The sequence below is a fragment of the Natrix helvetica genome, assembly GCF_964273705.1.
Source record: "Natrix helvetica genome assembly, chromosome: 1".
Taxonomy (NCBI): Eukaryota; Metazoa; Chordata; class Lepidosauria; order Squamata; family Natricidae; genus Natrix; species Natrix helvetica.
Window position 1 is genome coordinate 284,449,378 of NC_138548.1, and position 20,718 is coordinate 284,470,095.

A 20,718-nucleotide genomic window follows, 5' to 3' on the forward strand; every position below is an offset into this window, starting at 1 on the left:
GCTGTCTAACCCACATTCTTCTACTTTATCTAGTAGTAGGTTATGGTCTACCTTATCAAAAGCCTTACTGAAGTCCAAGTAAACTATATCAACGGCATTCTTCTGGTCCACTAATTTTGTCACATTATCAAAGAATGCAATAAGATTAGTGTGGCATGATCTGTTTTTGACAAATCCATGTTGACTTTTGGCTATTACTTTATTTGCTTCTAGGTGTTCACAAATTCGTTGCTTGATTATTTTTTCCAGAATCTTTCCTGGTATTGAGGTCAGGCTGATAGGTCTGTAGTTTCCTGGATCTATTTTTTTCCCTTTTTTGAAGATGGGAACCACATCAGCTCTTTTCCAGTCCTCTGGTAGTTCCCCGGTGTTTCAGGATCTCTGAAAGATATAATTCAGTGGTTCAGAATTATATTATAATTCCATATTATTTGGGCAGAAAGAATATGGCAGTGTTTGATGCCTCTGTAACTGTATTATTCTATGCACCGGTTCCGGAAATGTGCTTGCAGCTCAGTTTTCTGTATGTTTACCTGAAAGTATAGGTTCTAAAAGTACAGTGGGAGTTGCTTTCTGTAATTGTGATAGAAAAAAACCTTGTAAAGAAGAAGAGAGGGAGGGAGGGGGGAAGAAGGAAGGAAGGAAAGTTTCAGTCAATCTAGGAGTATAGATCCAGGGGTGGTAATCAAGTATAAAACTTTATATGGGGAGCAGCGTGCATATCCAAAGATTGAGACAAATCTATTGGGAGTGCATATGCAAAAAGCAGTATTAAGCAAGTTGTTTGCAGATGAATGTAGGAGAGAATAGGACCTATGATCAAACATCTACTTTAGGGAAGGGGAAGGCACGAATAAGAACAGGAGGAGAGGACTTGCAGAGCAGTATTAAGCAATGAAGTCCTGGAGGTGAGCATGGTACTAATCTGCTGAATTCTAGTCCTCTAAAGAAGATGCACACAGAGACACTCCCCCTCCCCAGCAGGGTGTGTGTGAATCTTTTTAATCGCAGGATGTTTCAGCAATGTAAGAAGCCCTGCAGTGGTTGAACAATGCGTGAACAGCAGCCACTGCTTCTCTCTCTTTCTCTCCTCCTCCACCTCCTGCTCTCTCTCTCTCTCTCTCTCTCTCTGTTGCTAAACACGCTTACTTCTGTCTTGCTTTCACTCAGGCAGAGTCTGACAGAAGATCCAGCTTCATGGGATAGAGATTACCATTGAAGGCTTGGTCCATCAGCTTTATAAAAACAGGACAGCTTTCAGGGAAAAGTCCACTTCTGTCATTTAGAGGGGCAGGAGAGGGAGGTTTTCTCTAAAAGAGAAACTTTGAACAAGACCCCTTGCCTTGGGCTCACCACAATATTCTGCAGAGTGGAAAAAGAGTGGAAATCTAAGAACAAAGAGCTGGGTCAGATACTGCAATGAAACAGTAACTCCAGGTAAGTGGCTTTTTTGAATGCATTTTCCAGCCATGGAAGTTGGAAGGGAGTGAGATGGAGAATGCTTTTTTTATTTAGTAAAAACTGTCAAGATTTTGGGGGAGAAGAGCTTATTTCATACCATGTAGTTGACTGCGTTGATGCTGCTATCATCTATGAAACTTCCTTCTTTTGCTGCTAATTTTTGGCAGGGGAGGGTGTTTTGTTTTTCTAAGAGGGGTGCAGGATGTAAGATGGAAGCATGCAGCTTCTAATGCCATACGTAGACTTGTTTCTTTTATTTGACTGACATCTCTGAACAAATAGGCTTTGCATGTAGTGGGAAATAGTACACGGAGGTAACAGAGATGTAAGCATTCAAGTCGTGGGCAATGATGCAACTCACCATCTTTGCTTATTGGAAAATATTGCCTGTCATTAACTTCCAGTGGCGAGAACTGCACGTGCTAGAAGCAATCTTCCTAGGAATGTCAAAATGTTTGCATGGTGAGGTGGAGGTTGGGAAGCAGGGAGCCGAGGGAAGAGAAATGTACAGATTAGTTAATGTTCCCAGTTCCTTTTTGTTCCCTGGATGTTTCCTTAGGAGAAAAATCCTGGGGAATTCTCTCCATCATTTTTACTTTTGGTTTGTTCTGTGGGTTTCTCTCCCTTTGGTACTTGGTCCACAAAGATTACATATGTAGAACCAAAGTCTATCTTTCTTTCTTTGGTCTTTTTGTATATTTTGACATGCTCTTTTGCCCACTTTAGGGTCCAGCCTGCAGTGTCAGAATTAACTCGGTGCTTTGACTTTTGAGCATTTAGAAACATCTGGTAGTTTTGAAAATAGGCTTCCTCTTATATAAAGGAATCCCACGGTATAATAGTTAGACCGATCAGATACGGTGTGATTTCTGGTGAAGATATAGCAGCAGACCTGCACTTTTAGTACTTCTTCAACTCCATTTCTTTTCTGCCTCCATCCTATCTTATTACTTCTTTTGTGCTCTGCAGGCTGAGCTCCTGGGTTACTCCTAGAAAAAGGGGAAATACATATCCCAGCTTGATTTTTTTTTAAGATAGAAAACTTAAAACAGGAAGATCAGTTTAGGGGTGACTTTCAAAAGAGGACTCCTTGCAGTTAATTCCTACAGCTTGGCTAGATACCTTTGCAGTCATTCATGAAAATGTCCTCCGCATTACACCCCCGTCCCTTTCCGCACAATTTGGGAATTAAAATAAATGCCTGCAGTATGTTTTGGCTAAAGTCCTGAAGGCTAGATGTGTTTTTAGCTAGCATGAAATAGCTACTATAGTGGCATTCTCCTTCCTCTAAATTCTTTTTTGGGGTGTGTATGTGTGTAGGAAATGAAATTATATATAACTTGCTAACTTCTCTTTGTGAGAGTAGTTGGAGAACCATGTTGTTTTTTGTTTTAAGTGGGAGAATCCTCTCAGTCTAATCTTCCTAGTCCTGAAACTTTTTTGTTCCCTCCACAGAAGACAAAGGCTGCTCCTGGGCTGGCTTGGTGCCAGCAGAATCACAGTCCATCATCCTCATCAGATAGCAGGGGCAGGGGTGAAATTCAGCAGGTTCTGATAGGTTCTGGAGAACTGGTAGCGGGAATTTTGAGTAGTTTGGAGAACTGGCAAATACCACCTCTGGCTGGCCCCAGAGTGGGGAGGGAATGGGGATTTTGCAGTAACCTTTCCCTGCCATGCCCACCAAGCCACGCCCACAGAACCGGTAGTAAAAAAAAAATTGAATTTCACCACTGAGCAGAGCCCATGATTTTTCAGCTCCGCGGCAGCCCAAGAGAATCATTGCAAATCTGAGGGAGATGGGCAGTTTCAAAATTAGATAGGGGTGTGTGTGTGAGAGAGAGACAGAGACAGAGAGAGACAGAGAGAGACAGGGATAGACAGACAGACAGACAGACAGACGATATAGGGTAGGATCCAGACTGTTGGGAAGAATAGTCCCTTTGTCCCGCCTCCTGAGCTTTCCCTCCAGCAGTTGAAATCCCATATTGTTCCCTGCATTTCTTGATCATTTTCTTTAAAAAGTGAGCACTCATTGAATCCTCTTTCATAGTGGCTAGGATTAGTAATAAATTGCAAAATCAGATGGAGATGAAGCTAGAAGTCTCCTCTATCAGTTTTTGTGTTCTCTGTTGGTCAGCTGGAGGAAAGCTTCCTTGACAACTCCTAAATGTGGCAACAACAGAGATGGTGAAGACACTTGCAACTGCTGTGAATTGATATAAGAGAGTTTGGGGAAAGAAAACAGTGGCTATGTGGAAATGTCTTAAGTGGGAGCTAGTGGAGCTGTTGCACAAATTGTGTATTGTCATGCTCCAGTTTGCATTTTTATTTCCTTAATTCTAAGCACCTGAGGGCTTCATCCAAGACAAGACTGCTGTGTGCTTCAGTAAACCCTCCTTCCTGCAAGGGCACAGAGTTTAAAAACACAAAAACAAACCAACTATTACAGTGAACCTGTGTGCTTCCCATCATATAAATACAATTGTAATATGAAGCCAGATGTCATGCAATATCAGGAAATGACTCCCGTTGAGTGGGATTGATCTTTTGACAAATAGATCTAGGTTAGTTTGGTTTGACAAGGCTGGAAGGCTTCACCTTGTGTTGCTGGCTTTTGGCCCATAAGTCTGAAGCTTTTGTTTTTCATGTTAATCACAAGACTCTTGGCTTGGCTAGAAAAACATGTTTGGTTAGAAGGATTGGACTGGACGTTTATTCTTGGGCACAGAAGCATGTTTCCTTAACTTCTAATTTTGTGCATCTCCTTACTTTGTCAGAAAGCATTCACACACTAGTTAACATCTGTCTTTGTTTAGATCATGGATCCATGGAGATTGATGTAGCTGAACAGCTAAGACTTCAAAAGCAGGATGCTAAGGATATGGGATAAAGCAGTATTGTATTCTTTCTCCTTAACTATCATGTTAAATGTAAACATGGTTTTTATTAGAATCCTCAACAAAATAATACTACTGGGAGTATCGTGATTGCCCTCTTCTGGCGGCATTTTATAATCCCCAGAACTTTCCCTTGAGTGAGTTCCTTCTTCAAAGAGGACTTTCAACCTACCCCTTTCCTCTGTTGGGCACATGGATTCACTCTCGTGCAAAGAAATGATAATTGGATTGGGAGAAGCTACCAGGCAGTAATCAAGAGTACCGCCTGGACATTCCTGCACTGAGAGATTTAGCACAAAAGTCAACAGGAGAGACAAAATAAGTTTGACAATTGCTTTATATAATTGTCATTTTCCAATTTCCTATTACCTGAACTGTGCTTCTCATCCAGATTTCACTATTGCTTTGATCTGATGTTTGGACAAGCAGAAATTATTCACGTACAATGCTTCCCAATTCTTGTTGATCTTACAAGGTAACAGGTTCCAGACGGAGCTTGGGCCTTTACCTGTAGCCCTGACCCGCGCTCGGTCGGAGGACCTAGTCGACGCCTGGAATAGGGCGACGGCGGGGGCCTTGGACCGGGTTGTGCCTCTGCGACCTCTCCTACGGCAACGACCCACCCGGGCTCCCTGGTATACCGAGGAGCTTAGGGTGATGAAGCGCCATAGGAGACGTCTAGAGAGCAGGTGGAGGTCCTCACGCTCTGAATCTCACCGAACACAGGTAAGAGCCTATTTACGGACCTACCTTGTGGCATTGAGAGCGGCCAAACGTAGACATTGTGCCGCTCTCATTGCGTCTGCGGATAACCGCCCTGCCGCCCTGTTTAGGGTGACCCGCTCTCTCCTGTCGCAGGAGACGCGGGAGGCACCCTTGCAGGGAAGAGCAGAGGAGTTTGGGGAATATCTGCAAGACAAAGTCGCTCAGATCCGGAGCGGATGGGCCCCCCTCAGTGGACCGGACGAGCCGACATCAGTGAGTCTTGTGAGCCCACTCTGGGAGGAGTTTGACTCTGTTGCCCCCGAGGATTTAGACGGGTTGCGTGGACGGCTGCGACCCACCACATGTTCAATGGACCCGTGCCCCTCCTGGTTGGTACTGGCATCCTGGGAGGTGACGCGAGGCTGGCTTCTGGGCCTGGTGAACGCCTCATTGAGCGAGGGTTCCTTACCGACTGCCTTGAAAGAGGCGGTGGTGAGGCCCCTGCTCAAGAGGCCTTCACTTGACCCAACGGAGCTAGCTAATTATCGTCCAGTCTCCAACCTCCCCTTTTTAGTGAAGGTTGTTGAGAATGTGGTGGCGCAGCAATTTCCACGTCACCTCGACGAATCCGTATATCTAGACCCACGCCAGTCCGGCTTCCGACCCGGGCACAGCACCGAGACAGCCTTGGTCGCGTTGGTGGATGATCTCTGGAGGGCCAGAGATAGAGGTTGCTCCTCTATCCTGGTCCTATTAGACCTCTCGGCGGCTTTTGATACCATCGACCATGGTATCCTACTGCGCCGGCTGGAGGGGATGGGAGTCGGAGGCACCGTTTTACGGTGGTTCGGCTCCTACCTCTCCGGCCGGATGCAGTATGTGTTGACTGGGGGGCAGAGGTCAACCCCGAGGCCACTCTCTTGTGGGGTGCTGCAGGGGTCGGTCCTCTCGCCCCTTCTGTTCAACGCATACGTGAAGCCGCTGGGTGAGATCATCCGTGGTTTTGGGGTTGAGTACCATCTGTACGCTGATGATACTCAGTTGTACATCTCAACCCCAAGCCACCCCAACGAGGCTGTCGAAGTGATGTCCCGGTGTTTGGAAGCCGTCGGGGTCTGGATGGGGGACAACAGACTCAAACTCAACCCCTCCAAGACTGAGTGGCTGTGGCTACCGGCGCCTCGGTTCAGCCAGTTGATTCCATCACTGGCCATAGGGGGCGAACAATTGCCCCCTGTGGAACGGGCGTGCAATTTGGGCGTCCTCCTAGACGCCCGGCTGTCAATGGATGATCATGTGGCAGCCGTGGCAAGGGGGGCGTTCCACCAGGTTCGCCTGGTGCGCCAATTGCGCCCCCTTCTGGACCGTGATGCCCTACGCACAGTCACTCATGCACTGGTGACGTCTCGCCTGGACTACTGTAACGCTCTCTACATGGGGCTTCCCTTGGGACGCGCCCGAAGACTGCAGCTAGTCCAGAACGCAGCCGCGCGGGTAGTCATGGGGAGTACTAGGTACTCCCACGTAACACCTCTCCTGCGCGAGCTGCACTGGCTACCTGTGGTCTTTTGGGTGCGTTTCAAGGTTCTGATCACCATCTTTAAAGCGCTCCATGGCATAGGGCCTAGTTACCTGCGGGATCGCATCCTCCCACATACATCCCTGCGGCCAATCCGCTCACACAGGGAGGGACTTCTCCTGGTGCCGTCCACGAGGCAATGCCAACGGGCGACACCAAGGAGTAGGGCCTTCTCTGTGATGGGCCCAACCCTCTGGAATGACCTCCCCCCCGATATTAGAACCACTACTGACCTCCGCTCCTTCCGACAGAAACTGAAGACACACCTGTTCCGACTGGCTGGTTTGGCATAATTTTAACGTCTACCTCCTGGCATACACATTCTTACTGGTTTTTAGAGGGATATTGTTTTAAATTTAACTTGATATTTTAAACTTTTGTATTGATTTATTTATTAGCTGTACAGTTTGGCATATTTTACCCTCCTCTTATACATGTATTTATATAGTTATTTCTACGTTTTAATCTGTTGTATTTTAATACGGACTGTACACCGCCCCGAGTCCCTTTCGGGAGAGGGGGCGGTATATAAACGCTAATAATAATAATAATAATAATAATAATAATAATAATAATAATAATAATGTGTGCTTAAAGGCATCCTTAAAGAGTCTATTCTAGTGATGGCTAACCTTTATGGCACTGAGTGCCAAAACTGGATTGCGTGCGCACCAGAGCGCAGGGACCCAGAAGAGAGAAGCTGGCCAGCGCGTACACGCACGGCGGCCAGCTGCTCTTCCGGGTTCCTTTGTGCACATGCATGCCGGACAGCTGGTCTCTTCTGGATTCTGGCGCATGCATATGTGCTAGCCAACTGGTCTTCATGCGCATGTGTGTGACGGAACCTGGAAGAACAGCTGGCGAAAGGCGCACGTGCCCACAGAGAGGGTTCTGCGCACCACCTCTGGCACCGCATACCATTGGTTCACCATAATGGGTCTATTCTATTATTAATTCTCTGAGCTTATCTGAGTCAATTAAAAGTCTCATTGGCTACTTTAAAGAAACAGCATAACATGGGACAAAAAGAACAGCTCATATTAAGTATGGAACATTCTTACAGAGATAATACCCATTTGATTCCTGCCTTCTTTAATGATCATTCACAGTTAGTAGTGATGAAAAAGTAACTTGGCAAGGTTTTGGAAAATGGTTTGCCATGAGTGACTGGCCGAATGTCACTTGCTAGGTTTGTGCCTAAAATGGGATTAAAGCTCTGAGTCTCCTGGATTCTTCTTGAAGCCTTAACCACTACACTAAACTGACTTCAGAAGCAAAGTAATAACCATAGAAATAGAATTAGGCAGGAATCGAGATTTTTTTTGCCGCATGAAGAGCAAGATATTTATGTTTTGTGTTTGAGTAGCTAGCAGATTGGTGGTGAGTCTTCTGCACTGACAATGGAGTTATGAGAAGGCAGCATTTTATTTAAAGATCTTTTAAGGGGATCCAACATAGGGAGAGATTTATCTATTCTAGTCTTATAAAGACAACTTGAAATTCATGGAAGCAGAGGCAATTTATGGGACACTCCAACTTATAGGTCTATTAAATATGCACAAGGGGGAACCAGGCTGCATTACTGCAGCCTCTCAGAATCCACTTCTTTTCCCTCTGCCTATCAGAAGACTTTTAGCAATCTAGAACGTGAAGTTCAGGGAAGCCAGAAATGCTCTGTATTGTGGCAAGGTAGAATAACAGAATCTTAAAAGCCCACCAGAACATCTCAGTGCCTCAAACAAATCATTTATTGAGGTATTTTGAGTTTCTTTCTTAGGCTTTCCTCTTTCTCAGGACTGAGAAATCTCTGCTGAAACTCTCTTCCTAATGGATCCTTACTCTCTTCCTGCTTCCCAAGGCAGGTCAACATTCTTCCTCTGTGAAACCACAAGGGTGGATACAAGGTGCCATAGAGAAGCAGCTTAATAAATGGGAACAAGCCTGGGTTAGGTGATGAACATATGAGTACCCAATTTTCTTTGTAATTTATACGTCAAGCTGATATCAGAAACCGTTTCTTGATAATCAGATCTGAACCAGATGGTGACTGGTAATTTTGTCATTGTCAGCCTTTGAGAATTGCTATTATCGTTGTACCTTTTCTTCAATTTTGCCTTTCCTTTTAATCATTACCACTTTTTCTGCTCCTGTATATCATTTCAGCCTCTCATTATACAATGTGTGTGTGAGGGGGGAGAGGAAGGGAGGGTAGAGAGAGGGGAGGGGGAGGGAGGGAGAGAGAGAGAGAGGGAGAGGGCACCCCTGGCAGCAGGAATCTAACCTAAAGAAGTGGTAGTGAAACAAGCTAAACAATCAGTGGACTGAGTTTGCATCTCCAAACACCCCTTCACAGGACCTCATGCACCAATCCAAAGGTTATGTGTCTGAGCAAACATGCCCCTTCTGAAAGGACATATTTTGGTTCAATTCCTTTTCTTGAGTATTGTGGTCCTTGGTGGCTTCAATATTTTTTTCTTTATTTGTCTTTTTCAGTGGCTGACATCTTTTTCAGTGTCCTTTCATGTGTGAGGTTCGTTTGTTTTCACAGCCCTTGCAGTGAAATCTCTTTCTTGGACCTTTCTTTTGATGCCTCAGTTTTTCCTTGTGCCATGCAATCAGATTATCGCCATGTGATGTGGATATTTCAAAGCCGACTTGCTGTTTGGCTGATGTGGGGAACAAAACCTAACACTACATAGTAGTTTCCTCTCCTCTTCCCCCCAATATCAAACTAAACAATGCTTAGGGCTTTCAGTTTCAGGATCTAGATTCCTGTTTTCCTTTCCAGTACTCTGAATGCGTGATACATGTACATTTCTTCCCTTGAGAATGGCCATCATCCTTACCCACTTGGGGAAAACTGATCAGCCCTAAGTCTGAGACAGTTTTCCAAATGTCTACATTCCTTAAAATGGCTACCGTCTCACTACTGTCATTTGTTGCATTTTTGTCCCTCTCTTGTTTTTTTCTGGATCTCTTTCCTTGCACTGGTAGTTTCTTGAGATTTCAAGATCATGTTCATCTTGAGAGGGCGAATTTTGCTCCTTCCTGCACTCCATGTAGCTTTCCTGATTCCTTAGTATTTCCTTTAGCTGTTCCAGGAGGCATCCTTTCTTCTTTGTGGAACTTCTTTACATCTTCATTTCAACTGTTGGAGTCCATAACTCTGTTAAAGATGGAAGTGTGGGGTGAATGCCTGCGAGAGCTCCTGAAGATGGGAGTATAGAATAGAGTAGAATAGAATAGAGTAGAATAGAATAGAATAGAATAGAATAGAATAATTCTTTATTGGCCAAGTGTGATAGGACACACAAGGAATTTGTCTTTGGTTCATATGCTCCCAGTGTACATTAAAAAAGATACATTCATCAAGAATCATAAGATACAATATTTAGTGACAGTCATAGACCACAAGTTAGAGAAACAAGTTTCCAGGGGTAGCAGAAAGCACATTTATTTACGGAAATACATAATTGGGATAAACAAAGACTAGACTCCAGCTACCGGTAGTTAGATCCTATCAAGAGAAGACTTCAAGAACCTATATTCTGAGAATGTGTGTGCGCCTGTATGCATGCACCTGTGGAAAAATATAAGACAAAGTGACAGAAGGTCATCAGTTTCTTAAACAAAGAACAAGGCTGGGCTATAGGATAAATCTTTAACACTCTATTTACACCTTATTGCCTTCCTTGGGGCCTGTTAGTCATGAGATACTAAAGACTTAGCATCATTGGATATCACCTCCAACAGGATAGCCCCCAAGACACAGAAGACACAGAGCGATCTGGGTAATTGAACACAGTATTTCATTATTAAAAATTGCTACAGGCAAGGGCTATCTTGTCCAGGCAGAATTTTATTTTGAAGAAATTTCTGTATCTCCCCCCCCCCCAACCACTTCAGTGTTCCTGTCAAGGTTATTCCCTACTTAAGAAGCATTTAATTTCCAAATGTTATTGTTGCACTATGCCTGAGCAGATCTCCAGGAAAAGGAAAGGACGATGTGTCTCCATTCTGTTAGTGATATTCTGCAATGATAAGGTGATTTATAAATGTGTCTAGAAAAGGAAGCATTCATGTCTTTAGCGAAACATGTGACTTACCAACACGCCAACAGATTTTTGATATAAAGAATCATGTATATACTGTCAAGCTTTGGACAAATTTAGAAAGTCAAAAGAGTTTTAAATCCACTTGAACACTGATGAGTATTGATCTAATCTACACAACCCAGTAAGAGACAGAACATTAAATACAGAACTATTCTTTCAGGGATTTTTTAAAACTGCAGTTTAATTTATCAGCTATGATGAATGACAGTTGCAGAGAACAAATATGCATTAGACAATTATCTTTCACTCATTATTTGAGCACAATTTTTGGTTTCCATTTAGACAGAGACTTTTTTTTGTCCTATAAAGTAGAACTGCGTCAGCCTCAGCTTAACTTCTCAGCTACTAAAGTCTTCTTTTGATTCTAAGATTGCAAAAAAAGTGGGAAGGAGGTGAAGGAGCAGTTGAGGCATATGCATGTACAGTTGCATGCTGAGCTTTTGTCTGACAGACTGAACAACAAATCATGTCCCCAAGTCCGATTCTGACATGTCAGTCTAAACATCACCAACCCTGTTATGAGGTAAAATATGGAATCCATATTAGTGTCATACATGAAATGAAAATTCGGGTTAATTAAGAGACAGTGAAAAGGCATGTTTCGAGGCCATTTTTTGGTCATTGTATACCTGGAGGCCAATCCATCAGAAAATTGTAACAAAACCCCCCCACATAAGTTTAATAATTTGCTTTCCCTCAGAATACAGATCTGGTGAATTATGAACATGTGATTTGATTATGAAATCAGAATTAGATTGCAGATTACATATTCTTAATAATGTTTCTCTTTGGTAAGATAGATTTTAAAGTCATCTATCATATTCATCATTAAAAAAATCATGCTGAAGAATCTCTTGCTTTCACATTGCCTCTTCCTTGAAGTCATTTTAGAGATTGTTGCTGCAAAGAAGAGTTTGGACAAAAGGGAACGCAAATACTCAGGTGCCTGATGAGGCAATCTTATAATAATATTTGTAGTAGCTGAAAGGCCATTACTGATTTAACGTGAGTGGTTAGAATAGAAATGTTTCAAAGAAAACAGAAGACCAAATGCACATAAAGTATGGCCCTGGGCTTCAATCATCAGCTGCACTTGCCATCTTGACACGTTCTTCCCTCCATCTCCTCATCCTGATTGGATGCTCCTGATTAAATAGCTGCTTTTGAAGTAGAGCAGCACTGTTTCTTGCTTTCCCTCTTCTACAAAGCAGAGGAATGGCACCTGGATGGCATCTGGAAGAGAGGCAAAAGCCTACTTTTCACTCTATAGTTGTGTTTGCATAAGATAACCCTTACTCATGGTTAACTGAATCATGGTTTATTTTCTGAGTTTATATGGCACAATAGACTATGACTAACTATGTCCTTGATTGAAATATTGGCAGCTAGAATATTGTCCAGCGTGCCTCTGGACGTGTCTGTTCAAATGACGATGAGAAGCTAGCTTTCCTGGGAAAGGTATCTTGGGTCTACTTATGAAGAAGAGTAGATACCATTGCAGTAGATCTGTTCTCTCCATTGCATTCTTCTTGTCCTCTTCATGTGAAGAGAAACACTATCCATAGTCTTCTGCCACTTTATACCCAAAAGAGGTCTGCTATCCATTGTCCTCTACATATAAAGGACACTGAGGATGAAAGGAAATGAAACAGGAGGAGAGTATCATTACAATGGTCTTATTCTCCCTCCTCATTAATTGAATCTACATAACTTTCTGAAGAAGGTATATGCCCATTTACCTTCATACCTACTTCTTCCATGGTACAGATCATATGTACAGGTATACAAGTGTTAAGTGAATGATATGGACTGGTGAATGGATATTCAATTCATGTAACCAAGAAACAAGACCATTTTCTGTCAGCCAAATTTTTGTTTCCTGGGAAGAGGAGTCTTAGCTTACTTTTCCCTTCAAGTCAACAGTCTAGGAGAGCATTGATCACTCTTTATGCTGTATTGGCTTTCTTTGTGTGCAATGGCTGCCCTTTGCTGTTGGAGTAATTCCTTTTTATGGACTCCTTGGTGCTCTCTGAGCTTGGTTGTTTGTTTGCAATGTTTCATTACCCAACAAGTAATGAAATATCTACAATGAAACAACCAAGCCCAGAGAACACCAAGGACTCCACAGTTCAACTCTGAGCCATATTTGTTCTCTTCTATTGCAATTTCTTACCAACAGACCATGGATTAATTTGGAAGGCTGAAGAATCTGATCCATAGACTCAAAACCTATGCAAAAGAGAATGGAATGATTTCTCTGAAGGCATATCAAATCTGGACTGCAAATATCTGGATAGCAATTGGATACTGTCTGGGTTTTCAGGGAGTCACAGCAGTAAAAATTCCTCTGAATAACCCTTCTGGCACAACAATTCCTTCTTTGGTTCACTATGATGTCATTAAAACCGCTTCAGACGTAATGCATACATCTTATTCATTCATCCATTTATTTCAATTCACATTAAAAGCATTGGGTAATCAGTGACCACAGCAAACAGGGACGACTCTATAGATCCAAAAAAGGAGACTGAAGTGCCCATTTCTGATGTCAAAATATTAAATATTGATTTTAAACACCTTTGAAATTTGTTCTAACATTTAGTCAATTTACGTTCTTGATTCATAAGCAAACACCCATGAAATGTCAGGGACTAGAAAAAGATTAATATTTCCCTCCATTTTGGTGGAGATGAAAAGGGAGCAGGAAGTAATTTCAATGTTGATGCAGCAGGCTTCCCTACTGGGGCGTGGTGGCACGGACTCTGTTCGTAATCTCTGGACACTGGCTGGGATCTTTATGCTCTTTTTAGTTCCTTCATAGACTAGATCCAAAAGGAGGCTAGGGAAAGGTAGATACGAGCAAAAATGTTGAAATGATTGTTCTACCTACCTCTTGGTTGAACCATGAAAAAAAAATGAAGGAAAGGTTGGTGGGATCGAAATTTATTTTACAGAAATCTCACTGAATGTTCTGCTCTTTAATATGCTTAATGATGTTTTCCCCACACTTATCTGGGACAAACAAGCCTATCACTTCTGCCTTTGCTTTCTCTGGCACAAATCTGCCAGTCTTCCCTTCCTGTAGTAATGAGATTGATTTGTTGTGTGATATTGCACAATTGAGTTAGAAGAAGAGTTTCACATCTTGAACTCTTTAAGAATTCTCAGGAGTATCATCTCAATCAAATAAGCAGTCATTGTTTAATTTGTTTTGAAGCTAATTCCTTTTCACTTCCATTTGTCTTACCTCTTCTACTTCTTTCTATGTTTCATCTTTTTTTCTTGAAAAAGTTTGCATTTTTGTTCTTATTAGTAGATCATCTACATCAGGGCTGCAGCCAATGTGCCATACTTACCTAACCTTATTTGACATTAAACTTTCTCCTACAATTTTGTCTCCATGCAGGAAGCAGAAAGAAAAGTGTAGATTTCAGTTCAAAAATATCATAGGATGGGAAAATAACTCAAAGTTCCTTTCTGGACAGGGGTAGAAAAGTGGTCTTTTTTTAAAAAAAAATGTGGGAGTGCATTTGGAAATTTGAGAGCATGTAGTGAGTGAAGTCACAATTCCTAGTGGGAATGATCAATCAGAAAACATCAATCTATCAGAATACAAGCTTAAATTGCATTTACAGAGCACTCGTGACCTGGCAATTGAGTTAAATTATTTTGAAGATATACAGAATGCACTGAACTATAAACAAGCCAAACAATTTAATTCTATAAGACAGCTTATCAGGAAACAGTCGCTCAACATTTTTCAGCTCATATGCATGCTGTTTTCCTCTGATTGGAATTGGAAGGAAAGAAAAAGATCCAATTTTAACTATACTTCATCTTTATGTCTTTGGGGATCAACAACTACACTGCTGTGTGAAAATGGTCTTTAAAACCGATAGCAAAATTCCATTTATACAAATTATTTACAGCTTTATTACAAATACAAACAAAAATTTCAATTCTCCCTAACATTAGGCCTAACAGATTTGAACTGCAAAACTCCCGATGATTTGCTGCCATTGACTGGTCATTCAAATTTGTGCAGCCCAGATTTTGTGATTTTACCTAATATACAATCAAAACAAGCTTATCTGAAGAAGCAACTGATTGGGTAAATAATGCAGAATAGAATAATTATCTCCCCCACTGGAAAGGCGATCTGTAAAATTTTGGACATTCAACCCTTCCTCTTGCATTACCCTGGATGAATCTATTTATAATCTTTCTGATACTTAAGCAGTGACCATTCCTTTGGCACAAACCAAGTTCTAGCTCTAATTAAACACAAACCACAGAGAGTCAAGATGCAAAGCAAAAATAATAATTACATTATGTTTAAAGCCAGTTTAAATAAGCAGAACACATCCTCCCCCCTCCTCCAGTGCTAATTTAAGACAAAGGAAAAGAAAGAAAGATTGAAAACATGCTTGCTTCGAATGTCACTGCGTTAAATTGTTTGCTAGCCTGAACTGACGAATTGAAACTAAATAGTTAAACTGAAAGAGTTACTGCGCAGGTCATAAGGTCTTATCTGACAATGATGTACTGCGCATGCTTATCTTTTTTTTATTACTTCACACATTCTAGAGTCTTCTCTTCCCTTTTTGATCTTTGTCCGTCTACCAGGAAGCTGGTAGACAGAATTGCTTTTTCCAAAATGTAACAATTAGTTAGTTTTTGTTTTATTTCCATTTATTATTTTTGTATTAAAGTTTTGTTGTTAATTAGAATATGTTCTCCGGGATTTCTTTATTTCTTTTCTTCGCACCTTAAAGAATATGCCTGTTTGGAAACGCCGCGGTCTAAGCCTCATCTAGTTCAGGGTGAAATAATTCTTCCCCTGACACCCAAGAACTTGCTTCATGTTCAAATTATAACTCAACAGCCCAATAATTTACATAATTCTCAGCCCAAGCCTTGCATTTTGTCCACCATTCTAGACCAGCTCATTCAACATTGTCTTAACTGTCTGGAGCAGTACTGCTTAATTATTATTCCAATGGGGGGGGGGGGGACGACAGATGCATGAAAAGCTCTCCAATGTTTATCAGGTTAAAAAAAATTAATAGCCTCTTAGGGATTTTATGACTATATAGGACATAGTCAAGACACTGTAATAAATATTCCTGTCTGGCCCAGTCAGTGAGTCTGCACAGCCATTGCTTCATTCTTATAAAACAAAATGAATGCCAGAGGTGGCGTTGTGTAACCCAGCAGAAAGTGGTGACTGGCTATGAACATCTCAGTGAGTTTAATGACTTTGCTTTTGGTTAGATAGAACTTAATTATATGATCCTGAACAATCCAAAGCATTGCAAATTGCCTTTGATCAAACTGAAATAGCATTGCAATAATTATTGGCATCGTTAATTAATTAATTCTTAAACGTCAGCCTATTTTTAAAATCTCTTTGAGAGCACTGGTTTAATGGCTCAGGTTATCTTTGTTATACAAGTGGCTGTTGGTCTGCTTTTTAGACATTGTACCATTTGTCATTTGGGGTAGAGTAAGATATTAAGAAAACACCTAAAGGTGCGTTTGTCAAGAAAGTCCAGTTGCCTCTTGAAAAAAGCACCTTTGGGACAACCATGACCTGGATGACTAAGAATCTCCATAGATGTTAAGAAAACAGTTTATCAACCCACCTGCTGGATAGCCTTTACCCATTTCAATAAATTTAAAGGAGATGAAAGAAACTGGGTATAAAACAACAATTTTAGAGAAAATGCTCTCATGGGCTTGCACAAAAGAAACTCTACAATATGTATGATATTTTGTGTGAGCTGATATTTGTACATGCAGCTTACATGAATATTTATGCCAGTTCAAACCTAAATGGAACTTCTCATCTGTGTCAATGTAGCTGGCCAAGGATTATTTTAATTTGGAATTGTAATATTCTTCCTTCTTGAATTCTCAATGAAAATGCAAATTGGGAATAAATAACTAGAGGTGAACAGAGTTTATTCAGACCTGTTATTGCTAAAATGAAACTTGTTATTGTTTTCAAATTATTATTTAACTTGAGTTGGAAGAACTGAACCCATAGGACTGAGTATTGAAAATAAATTTATAATTCAGTGTGATAATGATCTGATCTAATATATTATCATTTGATATATATTTCTATTACAATAGAAGTCTAGATTTAATAATAGAAAATATTGCACCAGCCTAATCTATAATGCTTCTATGTAGCTGCTTCATGCACAACATGGAAAAAGCAGGAAGGGAATTCAATTTCCACCCTTTATTCACCTTGTTGTATGATTTAGGCTACAGATTTCAGCACAGGAAGAAAAAAGGGAGAAAAAAACCAGCAAGAAACATCAGTCATATCAAGAATCAAATATGGTAATGATAATCCTAATTTTGTAACTTTGTAGTTCAATTGCACAAACAATATGGTAGCATCTGAAAACTTATAAACTATGTCCATCTTGCATCTTACCAGTTATATGCAGTTCTAGAAACTCATAAAGAAAATCCTGGGTCAACATGACATCTACAGTTTAAGGGAGACATTTTTCATTTCCAAATGTTTGGAACAGCAGTGAAGACCCGTCTTCCCACTCATAGTCAAACATCTCAAGCAACAGAGGTTTCCAGCCAAGCTGCCTAAATTCCTGTTGGAGCTCCCAAGAGGAGTTACGAACTTTGTTCTGCAAAATAATTGAACACACTTGCTTTCCAACCAAGAAGAAATCCTCCATAAATCCAAGAGATTAATTACATGTATCTAAGCCATTAGAGATACAGAGCTGGAAATGAAAAATCAAATCAGTGAAGGGGGCATAATGATCAAACTGACTAAAAGGCTGTGATTCTGATTTTTTCCCCATAGCTTTGGCAAAATATTCTTAAAGGTTTAGGGCATAAATTTATAATCTGTATTTCTTCTGCTACATACATATATGAAGCCCAGTTGTGACATTACTGACAAGCATGGATGAGTTAATTTTGTTATTTTTGCCTTAAGAACCTTGAAAAGGATTGAGTAAATCATAGAGTAGTATGTAGTAAGGATTCTAAAAGTCACAACAAGAAGACATAAGGGCTCTTATACTTATCATCTTTTATTTACATAGCAAATCAAGGTTCCTATTGGTGCTTAACATCCCTTGGATCAAAAACTGCTAAAATGTTGTCCAGGTTAGTCTTTAGTGGAGGAGCTTGCTCACATCATAGGTGGGTTCCTACCTGTTCAGACTGGTTTGGCCGAGTAGGTAGTAACTCAGCCTGCCATGCCCCTAAACCAGTTCTCTCGGCGGAGCCAATGGCAGCGCCATCTTGTTTTTTGTTTCTGCACATGAGCAGAAGCAGTGGTGGGTTTCAACCGGTACGTCCTGGTACAGGCATACCGGTGCCTGCCCGGAGCACTGGGTACCGTTCCGTTCCGGTGCTCTGGAGGGCCCACTAGTCTGCCCGCGCTCCTTACTGGTAGTTGAGCTGTTCGGGGCTTCTGTGCACGGAGAGTATGGCGTCTGTGTGATGCTCTGCCAAGCATCGCAGAGGTGCTGCGGAACATTGCAGGCGGTAAGTATGCATGCGCCTGCTGCATGTGTGCACACGCATGCTGCACACATTCATGTGGTGGATGCCCGGCCCCATTGCACCGTACCGGTTGCAACGGGATCCGGAACCCACCACTGAGCAGAAGCATTTTTTTAGTAGTGCGCATGTGCGCATAGCATGCATTAAGCACGCACAAGGATGCAGCGCGTCCCTGAGCGAACTGGCAGTAGCAGCAGCTGGAACCCACCCCTGGCTCATATATACTTATATCCAATTCTATGCACAAGGAACCTAAGTATGCCTTAAGCATACTGATGAACAAAACAGTTGCAGACTTTATTGTAGTTCTAGTTCATTGCTAATTTCTGTTTTGACTTTCCTTGCCATTCTTCATGCAAATAGAATTACTCTGACAAGCAGAGGCAAGGTCACGAGAGAGCACAAAGGCAGATTGTAGACCAATCGCAAGCAATTGCTAATAGCCAAACTGATGATCTGGTTTATATGATGATATGAGCATGACATTTGGAAGGATTGTTTTTTTAACCCTTTCAATTTTAGATCAATAGAATTGCAAAGAGAAAAAAAATCTTTTGTGAAAAATAATGAGAATTTAGTTAGGGTCAATTTTTTTTTTTTTGCGCTTTGCTTGGCTTTAATTTTATTATGCAGATATAATGGGATCTACACAGGCTAATTTTTTTTTCTTTCAGGTATTCCACTCAACTGTGCATGAAAACCAAATATTAATCATTTTAATGTGCACGAGGATTGCAGAGGTTTGGAGCTTAATTTGAAATGCTGTACTTGATGATAAACGAATGTCTTTAAATGTCATCTTTTTTAATCTGGCATTTGTTTCTTTTTCTGCAGACAAACATACAAGCGTAATACTGTCAACCCATAAATACAAAAAATAGGCATGGGGTTGCTTGATCAAGTCAATAGCACCATCATCTTAGAAGAGCACATCTTAGAGAAGAAATCACAGTCTCACTGGCATGCAGACAGTCTTGTCACCCCCAGTCAAGGATTTCAAGGCGGATCCAGTGAAATTATGATGGACAGCACCAAGATCCTGGGGGTCCAAATCATACTGATAATGGCTTATTCTCTCATCATTCTGTTGGGATTCATTGGCAACTCCTTGGTCATCTATATGATAGTGAGATACAAAACCATGAGGACTGTAACCAACTTTTTCATAGCTAACTTAGCTCTGGCCGACTTAATGGTGGATACTTGCTTGCCCTTTACTCTGGCTTACACTCTGCTGGATGAGTGGAAGTTTGGGGCTGTACTTTGTCACTTGGTGTCATGTGCTCAAGCTTTAAGTGTTCATGTATCTATTCTCACATTAACCGTGATTGCCCTTGATAGGTACAGATGTATTGTTTTTCATTTAGACAGTAGAATATCCAAGAAAATCAGCTTCACCATCATAGCGATTACATGGCTGGTTGCTGCTCTCCTAGCTAGTCCCCTAGCTATCTTTCGAGAATACAGATACGAAGAAATTCCATCCATCAACCTCAGAATAGCTGTCTGCTCAGAGAAATGGCCTTCTGGCAACAGAGATGCCACTATATACAGCTTATCCATGCTCATCCTGCAATATGTCTTCCCTCTTTCCATCATCTGTTATGCCTACATCAGGATATGGTTCAAACTGAAGAGCCACATTAGTCCTTCTGCTAGAAATGACACTCACTGCCGCAGGAAAAAGACCACAAAGATGCTTTTCATGGTCGTTGTGGTGTTCGCCGTCTCTTGGCTACCCTTCCATGCTTTCCAGCTTGCCGCAGACTTAGATATGGCGCTTGCCCTCCATGATTATAAACTCCTTTATACGGTATTTCATGTCATAGCTATGTGTTCCACTTTTGCAAACCCTTTGCTCTATGGCTGGATGAATAAGAACTACCGCAATGGATTCCTTATGTTCTTCCGTTGTCAGAAAAAGCCGGAGAGGCTCTACGTAGAGGGATCAGTTCGGGGGAGGTCCTTCACTTTCAAGGCTACTACCTTGAATGGGAGCATCAAGCACTCCACAGGTGACGGACAGCTGCCAACACCGGTTTAATACATAACAGCTTCATCTCCACAAAGGGCCTGAACCTCAATGTTGCCCACCTAAAACTCTTGTCGTCTCCCCCCCCCCCACAAAATAAAAATGTGCTGAATTGCCAAAATGCTGTCATTGTCATAGTTAGATGAAAGCACTTTATCTGTGTACCACCCATTCTGCTTTCCCAAATTAAACAGTCCTTGCCTCCAGTTTGTGTTTTGTGTTCCAAAAGAAGCAGAAATCATGTCATTCCAGCGTGCTTTAATTTATGAGAATAAATAAATAAATTCTACTGTTATTTGAAGGACAGGAGAAATAGAAATAGAAGGGTGGGCAGGGAGATGTGGGCGTGGCAGCCTCGTGGTCCTGCACAGGCCA

At 41.6% G+C, this 20,718-nt stretch overlaps 1 protein-coding gene across 2 annotated transcripts; it reads left to right on the forward strand.

The window, feature by feature from the left end:
* Positions 1-1,321: 1,321 nt before the first annotated feature.
* On the forward strand, positions 1,322-20,427 carry LOC309384078 (neuropeptide Y receptor type 2-like). 2 transcript variants are annotated; one of them, XM_081937264.1, is made up of 3 exons: positions 1,322-1,437; positions 17,033-17,111; positions 19,146-20,427. In XM_081937264.1, the coding sequence occupies exon 3, from the start codon at positions 19,195-19,197 to the stop codon at positions 20,353-20,355; it is 1,161 nt and encodes a 386-aa protein (XP_081793390.1). In that variant the 5' UTR covers positions 1,322-1,437; positions 17,033-17,111; positions 19,146-19,194; the 3' UTR covers positions 20,356-20,427. The 2 variants fall into 2 exon arrangements, with proteins under 2 accessions (XP_081793390.1, XP_081793391.1); XM_081937265.1 differs by lacking the exons at positions 1,322-1,437; positions 17,033-17,111 and adding an exon at positions 3,975-4,025.
* The last annotated feature ends 291 nt before the right edge of the window (positions 20,428-20,718 follow it).

Excerpts from the sequence above, each read along its gene's own strand:
- LOC309384078 (XM_081937264.1), top strand. The coding sequence starts at position 19,195 with ATGGGGTTGCTTGATCAAGTCAATAGCACCATCATCTTAGAAGAGCAC.